This window comes from Hyaloscypha bicolor (genome assembly GCF_002865645.1).
Source record: "Hyaloscypha bicolor E unplaced genomic scaffold K444scaffold_183, whole genome shotgun sequence".
Lineage (NCBI taxonomy): Eukaryota > Fungi > Ascomycota > Leotiomycetes > Helotiales > Hyaloscyphaceae > Hyaloscypha > Hyaloscypha bicolor.
In genome coordinates, this window is record NW_020194685.1 from 1,180,189 (window position 1) to 1,194,140 (window position 13,952).

General features: G+C 50.3%; 6 protein-coding genes across 6 annotated transcripts; 5 read left to right on the forward strand and 1 right to left on the reverse strand.

Moving 5' to 3' along the window:
- Window positions 1-483: 483 nt before the first annotated feature.
- On the forward strand, window positions 484-4,513 carry K444DRAFT_547475 (RhoGAP-domain-containing protein; the record flags this gene model as incomplete). Its single annotated transcript, XM_024876308.1, has 4 exons — window positions 484-580; window positions 763-4,131; window positions 4,183-4,316; window positions 4,367-4,513. 4 exons carry the CDS (start codon window positions 484-486, stop codon window positions 4,511-4,513), a joined length of 3,747 nt encoding a protein of 1,248 aa, XP_024727179.1.
- A 1,587-nt stretch (window positions 4,514-6,100) lies between these two features.
- K444DRAFT_603447 (uncharacterized protein) lies at window positions 6,101-7,298 on the forward strand (the record flags this gene model as incomplete). The annotated part of the gene is made up of 3 exons (XM_024878772.1): window positions 6,101-6,588; window positions 6,661-6,772; window positions 6,828-7,298. 3 exons carry the CDS (start codon window positions 6,101-6,103, stop codon window positions 7,134-7,136), a joined length of 909 nt encoding a protein of 302 aa, XP_024727180.1. The 3' UTR covers window positions 7,137-7,298.
- K444DRAFT_264157 (uncharacterized protein) lies at window positions 7,255-9,203 on the forward strand. The gene is made up of 2 exons (XM_024871428.1): window positions 7,255-7,696; window positions 7,785-9,203. The coding sequence occupies exons 1-2, from the start codon at window positions 7,494-7,496 to the stop codon at window positions 9,082-9,084; spliced, it is 1,503 nt and encodes a 500-aa protein (XP_024727181.1). The 5' UTR covers window positions 7,255-7,493; the 3' UTR covers window positions 9,085-9,203.
- On the forward strand, window positions 9,059-9,738 carry K444DRAFT_621648 (uncharacterized protein; the record flags this gene model as incomplete). The annotated part of the gene is made up of 1 exon (XM_024881948.1): window positions 9,059-9,738. The coding sequence occupies exon 1, from the start codon at window positions 9,322-9,324 to the stop codon at window positions 9,733-9,735; it is 414 nt and encodes a 137-aa protein (XP_024727182.1). The 5' UTR covers window positions 9,059-9,321.
- Window positions 9,739-10,129: 391 nt separating this feature from the next.
- K444DRAFT_648247 (uncharacterized protein) lies at window positions 10,130-10,776 on the reverse strand (the record flags this gene model as incomplete). The annotated part of the gene is made up of 2 exons (XM_024885443.1): window positions 10,130-10,608; window positions 10,662-10,776. The coding sequence occupies 2 exons, from the start codon at window positions 10,774-10,776 to the stop codon at window positions 10,130-10,132; spliced, it is 594 nt and encodes a 197-aa protein (XP_024727183.1).
- Window positions 10,777-11,347: 571 nt separating this feature from the next.
- On the forward strand, window positions 11,348-13,807 carry K444DRAFT_547638 (uncharacterized protein; the record flags this gene model as incomplete). Its single annotated transcript, XM_024876318.1, has 2 exons — window positions 11,348-11,650; window positions 11,702-13,807. 2 exons carry the CDS (start codon window positions 11,348-11,350, stop codon window positions 13,805-13,807), a joined length of 2,409 nt encoding a protein of 802 aa, XP_024727184.1.
- Between the last annotated feature and the right edge of the window lie 145 nt (window positions 13,808-13,952).

Below are 13,952 nucleotides of genomic sequence, written 5' to 3' on the forward strand. Positions count from 1 at the left end.
AGAGCCACAATACCACCCCCCTCCCCCCCCAGTGCACATCTCGGCTCCGGCTTGGCCCTGGCCTGGAATGCTTTGTGGTCACTGGAGAGAAAGCCATCACTACTCAACAGCCTCAGCCTCCTTTGTTCCTCCATCGTATCTCTTCCCATTACACATCATCATCATCTTAAGCAACCATCAACAATGCCCACCGTTTAGCGCTTTTCAAACATAATTATTGATATTGTTCCTCACCCTGCCGTCGCTCAATCAACGATCCGCGGCCTGTGCTTCGCCCTGCCCATTGCACTCGCCGCGACCGTGACCGAGCGAGCGAGCGAGCAACTGTGGCACTACTGTCTTCACCCGACAACCTCGTCGAGAGACTGGATCTCCAATTCATGATCTAGCCCGATCTGCATTGCGCACACCTGCGGAGGACGCGTTGTTGGTGTTGTTGGAGATACAGGAGAACACAGGGCCGTAGACCGGCCTCACTTCAGAATGGACTCCCCAGCGGACTTCTTGGACGAAGATGAAGCGGTTTTTCCTTGCAAAGGATGTGGAGAAATTCTTGAGGAGGGCAAAGCTTTTGAGCTTGGTAGGTCTCTGAATCATATCCCCACACCACAGTCATCTTTCCCAGCGTTTCAGTCAGCATTCAGGTCTCGAGCATTCGTGGCCGAGGATCTCTGTCTCGCTGGCTTTGATGGTCTCTCTCCATCTTCAGCATCTTCATGGCACCTCCTACGTCCAAGTCCAACCCGGCTAACGAATCTGCAGCTGGTAATCGGTGGCATCTGAACTGCTTTCGATGCAATACCTGCGGAACGCTCCTCGACTCGGATGCGAACCTCCTCCTCCTCGGCGATGGCTCCCTGATTTGCAACAATTGTACATACAGCTGCAGTGCCTGCGGAAACAAGATCGAAGATCTAGCAATTCTCACAGGCGACCAGGCGTTCTGCGCAACATGCTTTCGTTGTAGGAACTGTAAGCGCAAGATCGAGAACCTCCGATACGCGCGAACTTCACAAGGCATATTTTGCATGAGTTGTCACGAGTCTTTGATGGCACGGAGAAGGAAGAAATCAAGAGCTGCAGCAAATGCGAAGTTGAAAAAGGACGACCAGTCTCCCATGCTTGTCGACAAGTCCCTCCCCGCCCTGCCGCCAAACGCGATGTCACAAAATGCTTTTTCCCCAGATCGAGAAACGCCTGATTCTTTAGACACTGATACTCCGACTGAACTTTCCCCCAGACCGCGTCAAGGCTACACGCAGAACGATTCCTCGTCACGAAGCAGCTCGCGACGACCCCCTGAGCGATCACCGGAACGTACATCCAGTGATACACAAACCAGAGACGGGTTGACCCTCCCCACGACAACTTATCGAAACAACCGCCATTCGACTATCTCACCGGCATCAGACGTCAATGGCGATGATGGCGAAAGCTTCTTCATACCCCTTGCTTTAGATCCAAGCCCCGCTCCGAATGTGACCCCGCGCTCAACCTCCGAGACAAGGGTTGACCCGTCGAAGAAAAGCAAGGAGAACAAGGCACCCGAGAAGGATTACTTTGGATCCAAGAGCAATGGACGGAGCGAGCCTCAGAAGTCCAGGGAACCAAGTTCGTCTTCCTCGACTCCGCATATCGCCTTCCAAGAAAAGGGTCGACAGCCTTCTGCGGAAGAGACGGCGCAGATTAAGGATAGCATTCGGAAGGCCCAGGCTGGAGGCAAGGCCTCGTCTACGAAAGCCTCCCCTGCCATTGGAGCTGACGATACTCGGGTTCAACACGCCAACTCTCCGAAGTCGAACGGGCATGGCAAGACTCAGTCCTCTGCTGACAAGTTCAAACTAGGAGAGGTCCCAAAGGGGAAGAAAGCGGGCAATTCAAGAAGCAACTCACAGTCTGAAATCAGTGATAGCAGTGTGTCTCGCTCCACGTCTGGTGGGCTATCGGCTCCGCCTCGGAAAGAAGTTGGTGTCACAATCACCAGGACTGATTCACCGAAGCCATTGCTCTCTGCAGAAAATACAGGGACGCCTCGTTCTTCTCAAGAGTCAAGACTGAGAGATGACTTGGAACCCCGACGATCCACAGAGTCTAGAGATTCGTCTTGGCCAATCTCAAGACTAGATTCTGGCAGCACATCAAGGTCGATACCTCGAAAGGAGTTGGCAACTGGAGCAGTAAAGAATACCATCAGCAGCTCCTTGGGCTCATCATCTGGTGCGGAAACATCGCCATCGTCTGATTCTTCCTCCGATACACCAGGCCTTACCCCAACGGTCAATGGGAAGAGCATTTCGGGACCCTTGAATTTGCAAGCCTTGGTGAAGGATGAATTGGCACCCCCAACTCGCGCACCCAATCGTCCATCAGGTCCACAACAGCAACTCAGCGATTCTTATATGGCTCCCCGCGCCCCGCCACAACCCCCGCCAGTCGGGTCCCATGCAGCAAAGGATTCTAGCGGCTCTTCCAATGGTGTCCCGGTCTCACCAAAATTGCCACGATGGAGCGCCGGCGGGGATTTCACGATGGATGAGGATATGGCGCGGATACTGGGAGGAACAGATGAGAGCTCACAATCGATTCTGCGCCGGGTTTCCAACGCTGTGCGTCACGGCAGGACCAACAGTGAAGCAAGCAACCCTGCCCGCTATCCCGGCCATGGACGCAGCGTAAGTGAGACGACGACACGGACAGCTGCGTCACCTCGTTGGCCAAAAACACCAATTATTGAAGATTCCAGCGCGCCTAGAGATATCAGCAGTCCCATATCAATTACCTCGCCTGTCTCTGGAGACGATCCTGCTCTACTTAGAAGACAACTTCGTAATTCAGAACAACGTGTCGCCGAACTCGAACGTCAATTCTCAAGCGAGAAGGACCTCAAATCAATCAACAAGAAGTTGATCGAGAAGAGGAAAACTGTCTCGGTCCTGGATTCGCAAGCAGAGCTCATGTTTCAACAGCTGGAGGTCCTGACAGCTCATGTGCAAAGGGCAAAGGATACTAAGCAGCCCATCAATATGGCAGAGTTAGAAGACTTGGCGATCAAGGACTTTGTGCAGAGAATAGAGCGATTGAAGCAGACCATGTCAACCAGCGTGGAGGCATTGTATGAGGAGCGAAATACACTTCTGGAGGAAAAGAGCGCGATCATGGCTGACCGGGACAGAGCTTTGGTAGACTTTGAACAGTTATCCTCGAAGAATGCCCAACTCGCCGATATGAATAACGATCTAACGCACCAAATACAAGAACGTTTCAAGGCTCAGAGTGGAAGCAGCATGGATAGTCCGAGACCACCAATAGGCGGATTGGGAATCTATACACACCATAGCAAGGACAAGTCGAATGTCTCTGTGCAGCTGGACGATAGTCTGCGGCCCTCAACTAGCACAGCCCTTTTCGGCTCGGTCAATGCCTATCCTCAGGCTATGGATCAGGATCCAAGTATGGAACCTGCGACAGTTCTCTCTGCTCCACATGTGGTCAACATCCGGAAGGGCCAGGCGAAGAAGTTCAATTGGAAGAAGGGTGGTCAAACAGTTGCAAAGGGCGTTTCCAAGGGTTTCAAGGGCGCATTCTCTTCAGCTCAGCAAGAACGTAATCAACAATGGGCAGGCCAAAATGGCGACAGCATTGGGATGCCGTACAATATGACGGTGGCTCCCATTGAATCCCCTGCTGCTACTCAATCTGGTAACCTTCCGCGACCCGGGACCAATGACCCTAGACAGGGGGGAGGCTTTGGTTTGTTCAAGAAGTCCAACACCATGCCGAAGCTGAGTTCGAATGGAGCACCCTCAGTTGCGGAACATCCCTCAACACTGTTTGGATCGGACTTGGTCGAACGAGCTGATTACGAACGCCGCCAAATCCCAAGCGTCGTCACACGTTGTATTGAGGAAGTTGAGCTACGAGGCATGGATATCGAGGGAATCTACCGGAAGACCGGCGGAAACAGCCAAGTCAAGCTGATCCAAGAAGGATTTGACAAGACCGAAGACTACGACATTTCGGATCCTGGATTGGATATCACTGCCGTGACGAGTGTTCTCAAGCAGTACTTCAGAAGACTACCAACACCACTCCTGACCTTCGACGTCTATGACCGTGTCCTGGAATCAATCTGTAAGTATCATGGCCGCAATGATTACCATGTCCATGCTAATCATATTCTAGCCATTGAGAATGACCAGGAGCGGTGCGCTCACCTGAGAACGACCTTCAATATGCTCCCTCCCAAGCATCGCGATTGTCTCGAGTTTTTAATCTTCCATCTCGTTCGCGTTGCCAATAGAGAAAGCGAGAACCTGGTATGCTCTGTCCTCCCGTTATCTCCGGACCCAACACTAACACATCAAAGATGACACCTAAGAATCTTGCCGTGGTCTTCGCACCTACGATCATGCGAGATCTCAGCATTGATCGAGAAATGACTGACATGCATGCCAAAAACAATGCAGTGCAATTTGTCATCGAGAACAGCAACGAAATATTCGGCCCTCCTTGAACGAACAACACCCCCTCTTTGAAACTTCAACATCTGGCTCGGAAGGAGATCCACTCGGAATTCCGAATTGTATATTTCTGCTTCATGGCCAATTGGCATACGACAGGCGTTACGCTTGGATGAACCGGCTGATTGAATTGACGGTTTTTCCAAATTCATACATCGGCGTTTGATTTGCCCTTTACGTTTCCTTCTTCGTGCTGGCGAGCCCGACTGGCTTACAACCGGTCAAATTGATATCCAATCTGTTTTTACGGAGAGGCGTTGTGTTTAAGCCTGCTGATCCATGTGGAAGGACAGGTGGAGATGGAGTGAGGCCTAAAGAGAGGCGAGGAATGTAACTATGATTCGACGCAGCGGAGGATTCGATTTGATTTACGTTCGTGGATGGAGCCATACTGGGGTGTGTCCCTTTGGTCTGCAGTGCTCGGCGTGGCAGAGCGCACCCATACCTTTGAAGAATAGCATGTTGTAGTACATATTCTCTTTCGACGATGATTGAAATGAATAGATTCTTCCATCCCGGCGTTACTTTTGTCCTGGAGTGAAATACAATCAATGAAAGGAGAATATACTGGCGCAAGGTTTATTTCGGAACTCACTTCTCGAGGAGTCTCGAATGCACTCAGATATTGTCTATCCACGAAGATCAATGGCTATCAAAGGAAGTTCCTCTCATGAAATCCTTGCTTCCTGTTTTAGGAGTCTTCCTGGGATTGAGAAAGTCCCATAAGTAAAGAGACGTTGAAGTAGCTTTGTTCTAAGATAGTTGTTAGTCAAGTGATGCCTGGCTTTAAGATACCTTTTAGAGTGGTTGCTTGTACAGTTTGGCATGGGACAATCTGTGCTGAATCTACAAGTTAGTGAAGAACTCTTAACCCCTTACCTTGCTCTGATGTCTGCCTTTTATTCTTGTATTTTAAGGTTGTGGTCAAATTTTAATATGGTTTTGATACTCGTCCTCTTTCCTGATCTGCAGTTTTAGCTGGTGTTTTCAACGCCCCTGTCATATTTTGTACTGGAAGATGTTTTCTACCATCGTTGCTTGCAGGGTGTTTCCTGTCTCGCTTGTTTCTTGCAAACTCGGGACATCGAGACTCGAGAGCGGTCGGGTTTGATTACAAGATTACTTTCCAATGCCCAGACCTTAGGGATCTTTGTTTTAGAATGTACAAAATGAAGAAAGAACTTTTAGAAGGATTGTCCACTGCAATTCAGAACATTGAGAGTATTAGTTTTTAGATATTCCACAGTGCCATATTTTAAAGCTGCCTGCCTATTATCAATGTTTCAAATCACCTGGAAGAATTATCTAAGCTTCTCAACTGGCTCTATCTCTTAATGTTCTCCACTCACTATGAGCATTTAATCCTCACACCTAATCTCATTCTATGCCCGCACCTTGAATAATCGTCCAATCTCCACCACCCTTCTGATAATTTCGCGCTTTCTACTTTCTATTGTTCGCCTCGTCTAGTCTTGTGGCTCCTTCTTGTAATGCCCTTCACTTCGTGTATATACATGGCTACTTCTCTTCGATTATCCGACTTTGTCCACACAACATCCACAACAGCCAACATCGACAAGATGCCTCCCAGACTCAGCCTCAAAGGCTTTCTGCGTAGAGATCTGCTTTCAAGACGCACGAGAGCACTCATTCCCTACTACAATGATCACAACGCTAGTCGCACGCCCAACCTCAAACGCGAATCGGTGCCGGATCTCACTTCTCCCCCTCGAACTGGCACCCCACCAAACGAAGCTGACTCGAAGCCAGCTCGAGAGGTCGACAGCATTTTTGGCGAGCCTATCTACACCAAGGAGGAGGTTTTCAAAGAAAAGTTTGAGCAACTCCTTGCTTCCGATCCTCAGCAAGAGCAAGTTGTCAGACCGCGCCGTCATAATCCCGAACTTGTCAAGTTGATGGATGAACTCAACGCTCTTGTCAAGCGAGAACTGGAGGCGAGCCCCGAGGAGAGGAAATTGATTCGAAACCAAAAGTTGGCTTTGACTAAGGAAATTGGAAAGCTGGAGGCAAAGATTGAGGAGAAGAGAGTCAAGAGGTGCAAAGGTACGTCTGTACTAATTTAAGAGTCCCAGGTTGCCTAGGCACAATTGCAAGACGGCTCAACTTTGCTGACACTTAGTCCAGTACCATTAGATGAAGAAGCAACATTGCCAGAGCCAATCAGTCCTGACGAGAAAAAGCATATTCAAGTGATGCAAGAAAGAGCATCCAAGGCGGTTTTGGGCTTAGAGGTACGGTTTCAGGCCCTTGTCACACCTTCTGACACCTTCCTAGGGACCACGCCAGAAGAAGCGAAAGCGGGAGGACGCGGATGACCCTTACGAACTGGACGGAGAGGATCGACTTCGCGCGGGAATCAGCCTCAATTCGCACAGGGAGATACCACTCACAGGCCGTTGGTATTCGAGGGTTCACGACTACTTCCCAGAGCCAGAGAATGGAGTGGATGGGGCAGGTGTTCTTGAGGACTTGACAGTTGAGGAGAGGCTCACGATGCGGAGGGAGCTGGCTGAGTATGGAGAGAAGTTGGCGAAGACGGCGAGGATGTTCAAGGAAGATGAGAGGAAGGCTGGGAAGGGTTGGTACGGAAAGTGAGGCTGAGAAGGCTGGGATAGGAATAGGGGCTATGGTCACGTGTTTGGCAGCAGTGCATCATTAACTGGGTTGCTTTGACATATTCCGCAGATGCATGGATTTAGCAAATAGAAGCGATGAGTATCTTCTCCCATCATCTTAGAATCGAATGGTTGCGCTAGGAAGAGTCGCTCTTATGAGTAGTCATATTTTCCGTCTATTTGTTTGACGCCGCTTGGCGCATTCTTGGCTCACCTTTGGAAGGAACGAACAATAGCTTGTTATCGCAATCGCCATCCTATTCACCTTCCTCGGAATTTCGCTTTGGGGCGCTACCACTTTCCTTTAGATTTCCCTCTGAGTTCGTTCTTGCCTTTCATGAACACAGCACATGGTCACCCGGAGACTTCGACACTAATGGACTCCAACAGCGCCCCAGCGAACATGGCGACGATGAACGACAGCCAGAACGGAATGTCCCAGTGGAATCCAGTCAATGAGGAGCAGGGGGGTAACGGCGGTAAGAAACCTCGGTGGAGCGACGACGAAGATAAGACACTTTGCGAGCTGTTGAAGACCCAGTAAGTTCCCCTTTCGGATGTCTCACGAGCTGTGGAACATCCCAGCTCCCTTACAGAATGACTATGGACGATGCTAACTATGATCTAGCTGGCAACTCGAAAAGGATAACTTGGCCAAGCTGAACGGCACGAAGTTCTGGCCACTCATCTCGGCGAAGCTTAAGGAATGTGGCTTCGACAGGACTTCGGAACAATGCAGAAGCTATTGGTACGGCCAACTGCGTCTTCGAACTGAGTTCAAGGACACTCTACAGTTCCGCTCAGTCAACGAACGCAACAATACGCCTCTATCTATGGCCTCCAAGACTGCAACGGATACCACCGCATCAGGAGCATCCATGTTTGGAAAACGCAGTAGCTCTGGATCATTCTCCACCATTGAGGCCGGAACAGGCACTACCTCTGGTTCATTGCTCAACACTGGGGCAGAACCTTCTGGGGAAACCACAACTGAGACTCCGAAGACTAGAAGTGACATTTCCTTTCAGTCAATGTCCAAGGCCGTCTTTGAAGCCGACCATACTCTTTCATCCTCAATGTCCAAATCAAAGAAGGAGAATGGCGGGATGGCCCGCTGGGCCGAACACGAGACTCAAAAGCTACGTGAACTCGTTATTGCCAAACGCAAATCTATGGGCATGGACAAAAAGGAACTCGGTCTCGCGTTCTGGACTTCAATCTCCCAGGAGCTCGAGAACAATCAAATCCACCGTTCCCCGCAAGCATGCGCACGTCGCTTCCAGAGAACCAGCAAATTAGGAGCGACAGAGCCAGGTCTTCGATCAGATGACACGCCTGATCCAATGCCTGAGAAGGCTAGCCCGTACTACCCAAAGCCGAACAATGAGGGTACCGACACCGATGCTGATGCTGATGATGGCTCCAAGTCGGACCTGAACGATGGCGATACCCCTTACGGCGAGCCACGACGTGGATCACGCAAGCGAGTAAGCAAGGGAGTTTGGACCGACGAGGAGCACAACAGATTGGTGCAGCTTATGAAAGCACGAAGACAATTGGAGAGCGAGGATGAGAGTCTGGAGAAGCTCAGCAACTATAAGCTATATGCTCTGGTCTCGAAGCAGCTCAAGCAATACCTCATCGAGAGAAGTGCTGGCGCTTGTAACCTTTACTGGAACAACAAAGGATTTGCTCGTTCCGGATTTGACAACTCTCCAGCAATTTCTCGGGAAGGAAACCTCAGAAAGTCTTCTACCCGGGAATTGTCTCCAGTAGGCAAGAACATCGAAAATGCCTTTTCTCGGCTGCCCCGTCAAGATTTTGATGACTCGCCTGTTATCCAAGGCTTTCGCAAGGTAAGAAGCCAGCCCATAACATTGTACAGTATTATTGAGCATAATGGAAAACGCATGATGCTGACAGGCTAGGAGGATGCTGGGCAGTTACCAGCTGCTGCTAAGCGCCCGAGGGGACTCAGTGAATTCCTTAGTGAGGAGGATCACGACAACGAGCCAAACGATCTGGACAGAGTCAAGCGTAGACGCTCTGCAGGGGACGCTTTGAGCAACAAAGAGAACATTGACGTAGGTTTGAATGACCCACATCGATATGTACATTGCTAAACTCTCTAGACCGCCGAAGGTACCCTTGGAACGAGCCCGGGCATGGTCAAGCGTCGTGCTCCAAAACGTGATCCCTCTTTACACTTGATCAAGCCCAATGGCAGCATGATTGATGGCTCTCCCATTGTCCCGCACAACGCAGGAACATCGGCAGGAAGCTCTGGAGCGTACGATGCAGAACTTCCGATGAAGATGAAGATTCAGGACTTGGAGAACGAAATCTCGTCCTTGGAGACAACCAAGAGGAAGACCGTTTCCGAGATACACGGCGACGAGTCGGAGATGTTGAGTATTCACAAAAAAATCGAGCTTCTACAAGTACAGAAGCAGAAGTTGCAGCAATCCAGGAGAGAGAAGGAAGGCCAGCTCGACGTCTACTCAAGCAAGATCGAGAAATTGACTTCCCAGAAGAAGCACCTGGAGGTCGCTCTTGACATCGTTAGAGGTAGAGCCTAGGTGAGACAAATGTCCCCCACTTATCCTGGTACATTTATTATGCTTGTCCTCTCAACGTCTAGGACAAGCATGTCATAAGATTGCTTGTATGTTTCTTTCCCGAATATTGGTCTTTCTCGGCATCATTCGAGGGAGCCGGGAGAGCGAATTATAACGGTCCCCAAAGGATCATGAGCCTCATGTATGATTGTATGACTAGCAACCAATATAAGACACTTCGCATGATATGCTCGTCCAAACTGGCTCGTGAATTTGGCGTTGACGCCTGGTTCTTGACCTCGCAGGGCAGCTGATAGACGAGCCGTTGACCTCCCGTCAACTGCCTAACAACTAACAAGCCTCTCTTGGACCATAATAGGGTACTTGGTTCTCAATCTTGAAGAACAAGCCTTTTTCATTCCCCAACAATCCTTCTGACTTTTTCCAGCAGCACCTTGCTCTCCTTTCCGAGCTTCCTCTGCCCATTCTTCCCCCCTGTCCGTGCCTTCGCCATAGCCTTCCGGAACCGTTCCCTCTCCTCGATCTTCTGCTTCTTCTCTTTTTCTCTCCTCTCAAACTCTAGCCGCCTAGCTTCAGCCTCTGCTTTCTTCTGCGCAGCAAATGCTTGCTCTTTCTCAAAATACCCCGGCCTCTTCGACCTCCGCTGCTGAGGGCCCTGAGAGAACGATTGTGTTTGGTTGACAGGTGGAGTAAGATCGCGCGGCGCATCGAGCATTGCCTGCCGCTCTGGATGGAGGTCTTGGGACGCTGGCTCGACGGGTTCTCCTGGTTCGGTGGGGATTGGTGTTGGTGTAATGGGTTCTCGTGCCTTTAGCTTTGCGTAGGATTTCTTGACTTTGGCTTTGTGGATGAGATCTTTCTTTATTTTTATTACTGGCGGGAAGTTAGCTCGCTTTCGAGGCAGGGTGGAGGAGGGAAGTAAGTGCCTTTCCGCCTGTGTGTTCCGTCTGGGAGGTTGTCTGGGCCAATCTTGAAGCCTGTGCGGTGCTTCTTGGGCTTTGGAGAGTCTGCATCATCCTCGAGGGGTCTTTTGGGCGCCATGGTGGAATCGAAGATGCTTGAGTTACCTTGATGTCGTGGACAAATGATACTCAAGTCTCTATCTGCGTATCGTGGACACTGAAAAGCCAGCGCAAAAGAATGATAGCGGTTGCGTCAGACTAGCAGGGATTGTGGGGGGCGGGGCGGTACCGGGAAATCGAAGTCTCGGTTACAGATCTTTCGCCCGCAGCTGATGCGCAGAGAGTGACGATGCTCTCCTATGACATGGGCTACCAACACCTACCTCTCTCTCGCTCTTCACGACTCACCGACTTTCTTTTGAGCCCTCTTTGCGAGTTGCCTTTCCTCGTCTTATCTTGTGTCGAATTTCATCCGAAATTGCCTTGTCTTTGCATAAGCGGAAACCTCCGCCTTTGATCGAGTCATCCATCCATCCTTTTGTGAAGTCTTGCATACAGCAGAGCACAACGAAGCGCCTCCGTCTCTCCCCGCTTTCCAGACGACCAACCTCCACGCCCTTGCTTCTTCACCGACACTCACTCTCGCAAATTGCCCAATTTCTTCACGATGCCTGTATAATAACAAACGGAGCTTATGATAACGCTCCGACATGCCAATCTTCCAAGATGACCTGGGCGGAGGCCGAGGTACTCCGCCAACAAAGCCTGTAAAGGTTCCGCTCTCGACAACGCCGCCCGATGAGAACGTGATAACAAGGAAGGTTTCCGAAGAAAGCATACGGACCGAGTTGTGTGAAGGGCCTGTTCTGGACAACCCTGAGGACGAGAGGATTATTCCTACTCGGGCCTTGGAATCTAACTTCAAGTTGCCGATACATGGAACGTCTGATAGAGTCGAGCTTATTGAGAGACTGAAGAGAGGGGAAAGTCCGACTTGGCTGCCAAATCGAAATGTTCGTTGAATTTCCTTCCCAGATAAATTATTTCATACTAATTTACTGCAGTTGGAATCTTTACTCCAAGATTACGACCAAACTCCCCGCAAGCCCTGTTCAAACGATTCGAAGTCCTCAGCACTACTACCCTCTCCCGAAATTCCAGAAAGGGCTGCCGCGATTGATATCGAGCGCTCCCAGGCTGGCTTGGAGATCCAGAGACCAGGATCGGCCTTACACAGTGGTGATTTTACGGAAGGGCCGCAGCGGAGTACAGACAGCAATCATGGCATTCTGCAGCAGGATTCGGATTTGTACAGATCAGAACGGCAGCCCTGGCTTGCCACGTCCCCTCCACGAAATTTCTCCCCTTTTCTGCTCGACCCAAGATTTCCAACTGCTGAGCAGACGCTAGGAGCACGTTCTCGAGCACCTTCGCTCTCCTCGTCATACTCCTCAAGCTTTGTACTCAAGCCACCTACCAGCCCCTTGGTTCAGTCGGAAAGCAATGACGAGCTTGAATGGCCTTCACGGAGAGAGCCCATCAATATTACTCCAGATTTTCAATCGCATCCCCGACGACACACTCTACAAGCATCACATTCGGTTCATTCGACACCATCCGTACCAACATCATCGACTTTCAATAGACCTTTACCACATCTCCGACGAGATAATACATATCCTTACCAAGCTCACCAACCACGACGGTCGCTCAATTCCAATCAAATGTCACACCCGGAATCATCACCTCAAACGCCCGTGTTCTCCCGTTCGAGGAGACCCTCGTTTACCTCGGATAGCTCACCACTCCTTCATGCGTCAATGGTCGGGTCATACGAAGAGAGCATTCTCCGAGGGCGTATGTCAACTACGCCATCAAAACCTCTAGACTTCTTGGCCCAGATCGGAGTCCTGGGTCTTGGTAAGTGCAAATCGAGTTTACGATGCCCAGCTCACGTGACGATACCATTTCCGGCGGTATTTTACAGCTACGAGACGACAAGCCACGGAAGGGCAGGCAAATCCGAAGATGGCCCAAGCCCTTATGTTGGTCAAATCGATCTCGAAAATAATTTGCCCAACCCAAACGAAGCTCGAGACAGCAAGCGAAAGCGACTGAGTGCTAATATTGGACGAACTCGAATGGACGATTTGGACATGGTCGATGGTCCAAATACCAACCAGCTGACAGAACGAGACATTCGCAGAGCAGAAAAGCAAAAACGAAGATCAACGTCCCCACGAGCACCTCCGGGCGGCAGTTACAGAATTCCAGAAAAGGGCCAACTCCAAATCATTATTAAGAATCCCAACAAGACAGCCGTGAAGCTATTCCTCGTACCCTATGATCTTGCTGGCATGGAGCCAGGCACAAAAACTTTCATTCGTCAGCGGAGCTATTCAGCTGGCCCAATCATCGACACAGCCCTGTCTTCCACACCTCAGACTCCTAGTGCGAGCCCCTTCGATCGACCTACACTACGCTACCTTGTACATCTGCACATATGTTCGCCATCCCGCGGTCGATTCTATCTGTATAAAAGTATTAGAGTTGTTTTTGCGAATCGAGTACCAGACGGAAAGGAAAAATTACGAAACGAAATATCGTTACCTGAACCACGATTCAGTGTATATAAACCTGGCCGGGACTCCAGTCTCGGTCTTGCTCTCAGCAGTGGCGCAGGTGCAAACCTAGCAGCCGAAAAAGCATATAGAAGGCGAAGTTCGGGGTTTGCTCTTGGCCCCTCAAATCGGACGTTCGACGCCATGGACGGCATCACTCGGGCTTTGGAGAAAGGATTCAACGGTGGTCCGGCATTTGGACATGGTCGTGACTCAAGTACCACTCCTGTTCAGCCTATACCGTTCAGCCTCTACCGCAAGCCTGATCGGAGTGATGACGATCCCCTTCGGGATGACGTTCAGTCTCCATCATCAAGCAAGAGCAGTCAGCCACCGACGTCGCACGGTTCTGGGATGTCAATATCCTGGAACAGCAACAGTCCCACCATTGGTGGTTATGACAAACTCAATAAAGGAGATTTTGGCTACGGAGGCAATATATTTGCCGGTTCCCCTGATGGAAAACAAGTGGTAGCCGAGGGTCTTTTAGCGAAGAAGTTGAGGGACCTCGGAGTCGGCATTCCAAGTCAACAAGACAATGACATTTAAGTCTATTGCCGGAGTATTGTTCACGTCTCATGGGAATACCCGGTTGGTGTAGGGAGCTTGGGTTTTTGGAAGGATTGGATATCATTTTCAGACGGGCAATTTGGACACCCCTGACGGCGTTTTTCTCCCTCTTTCTCCACCATTT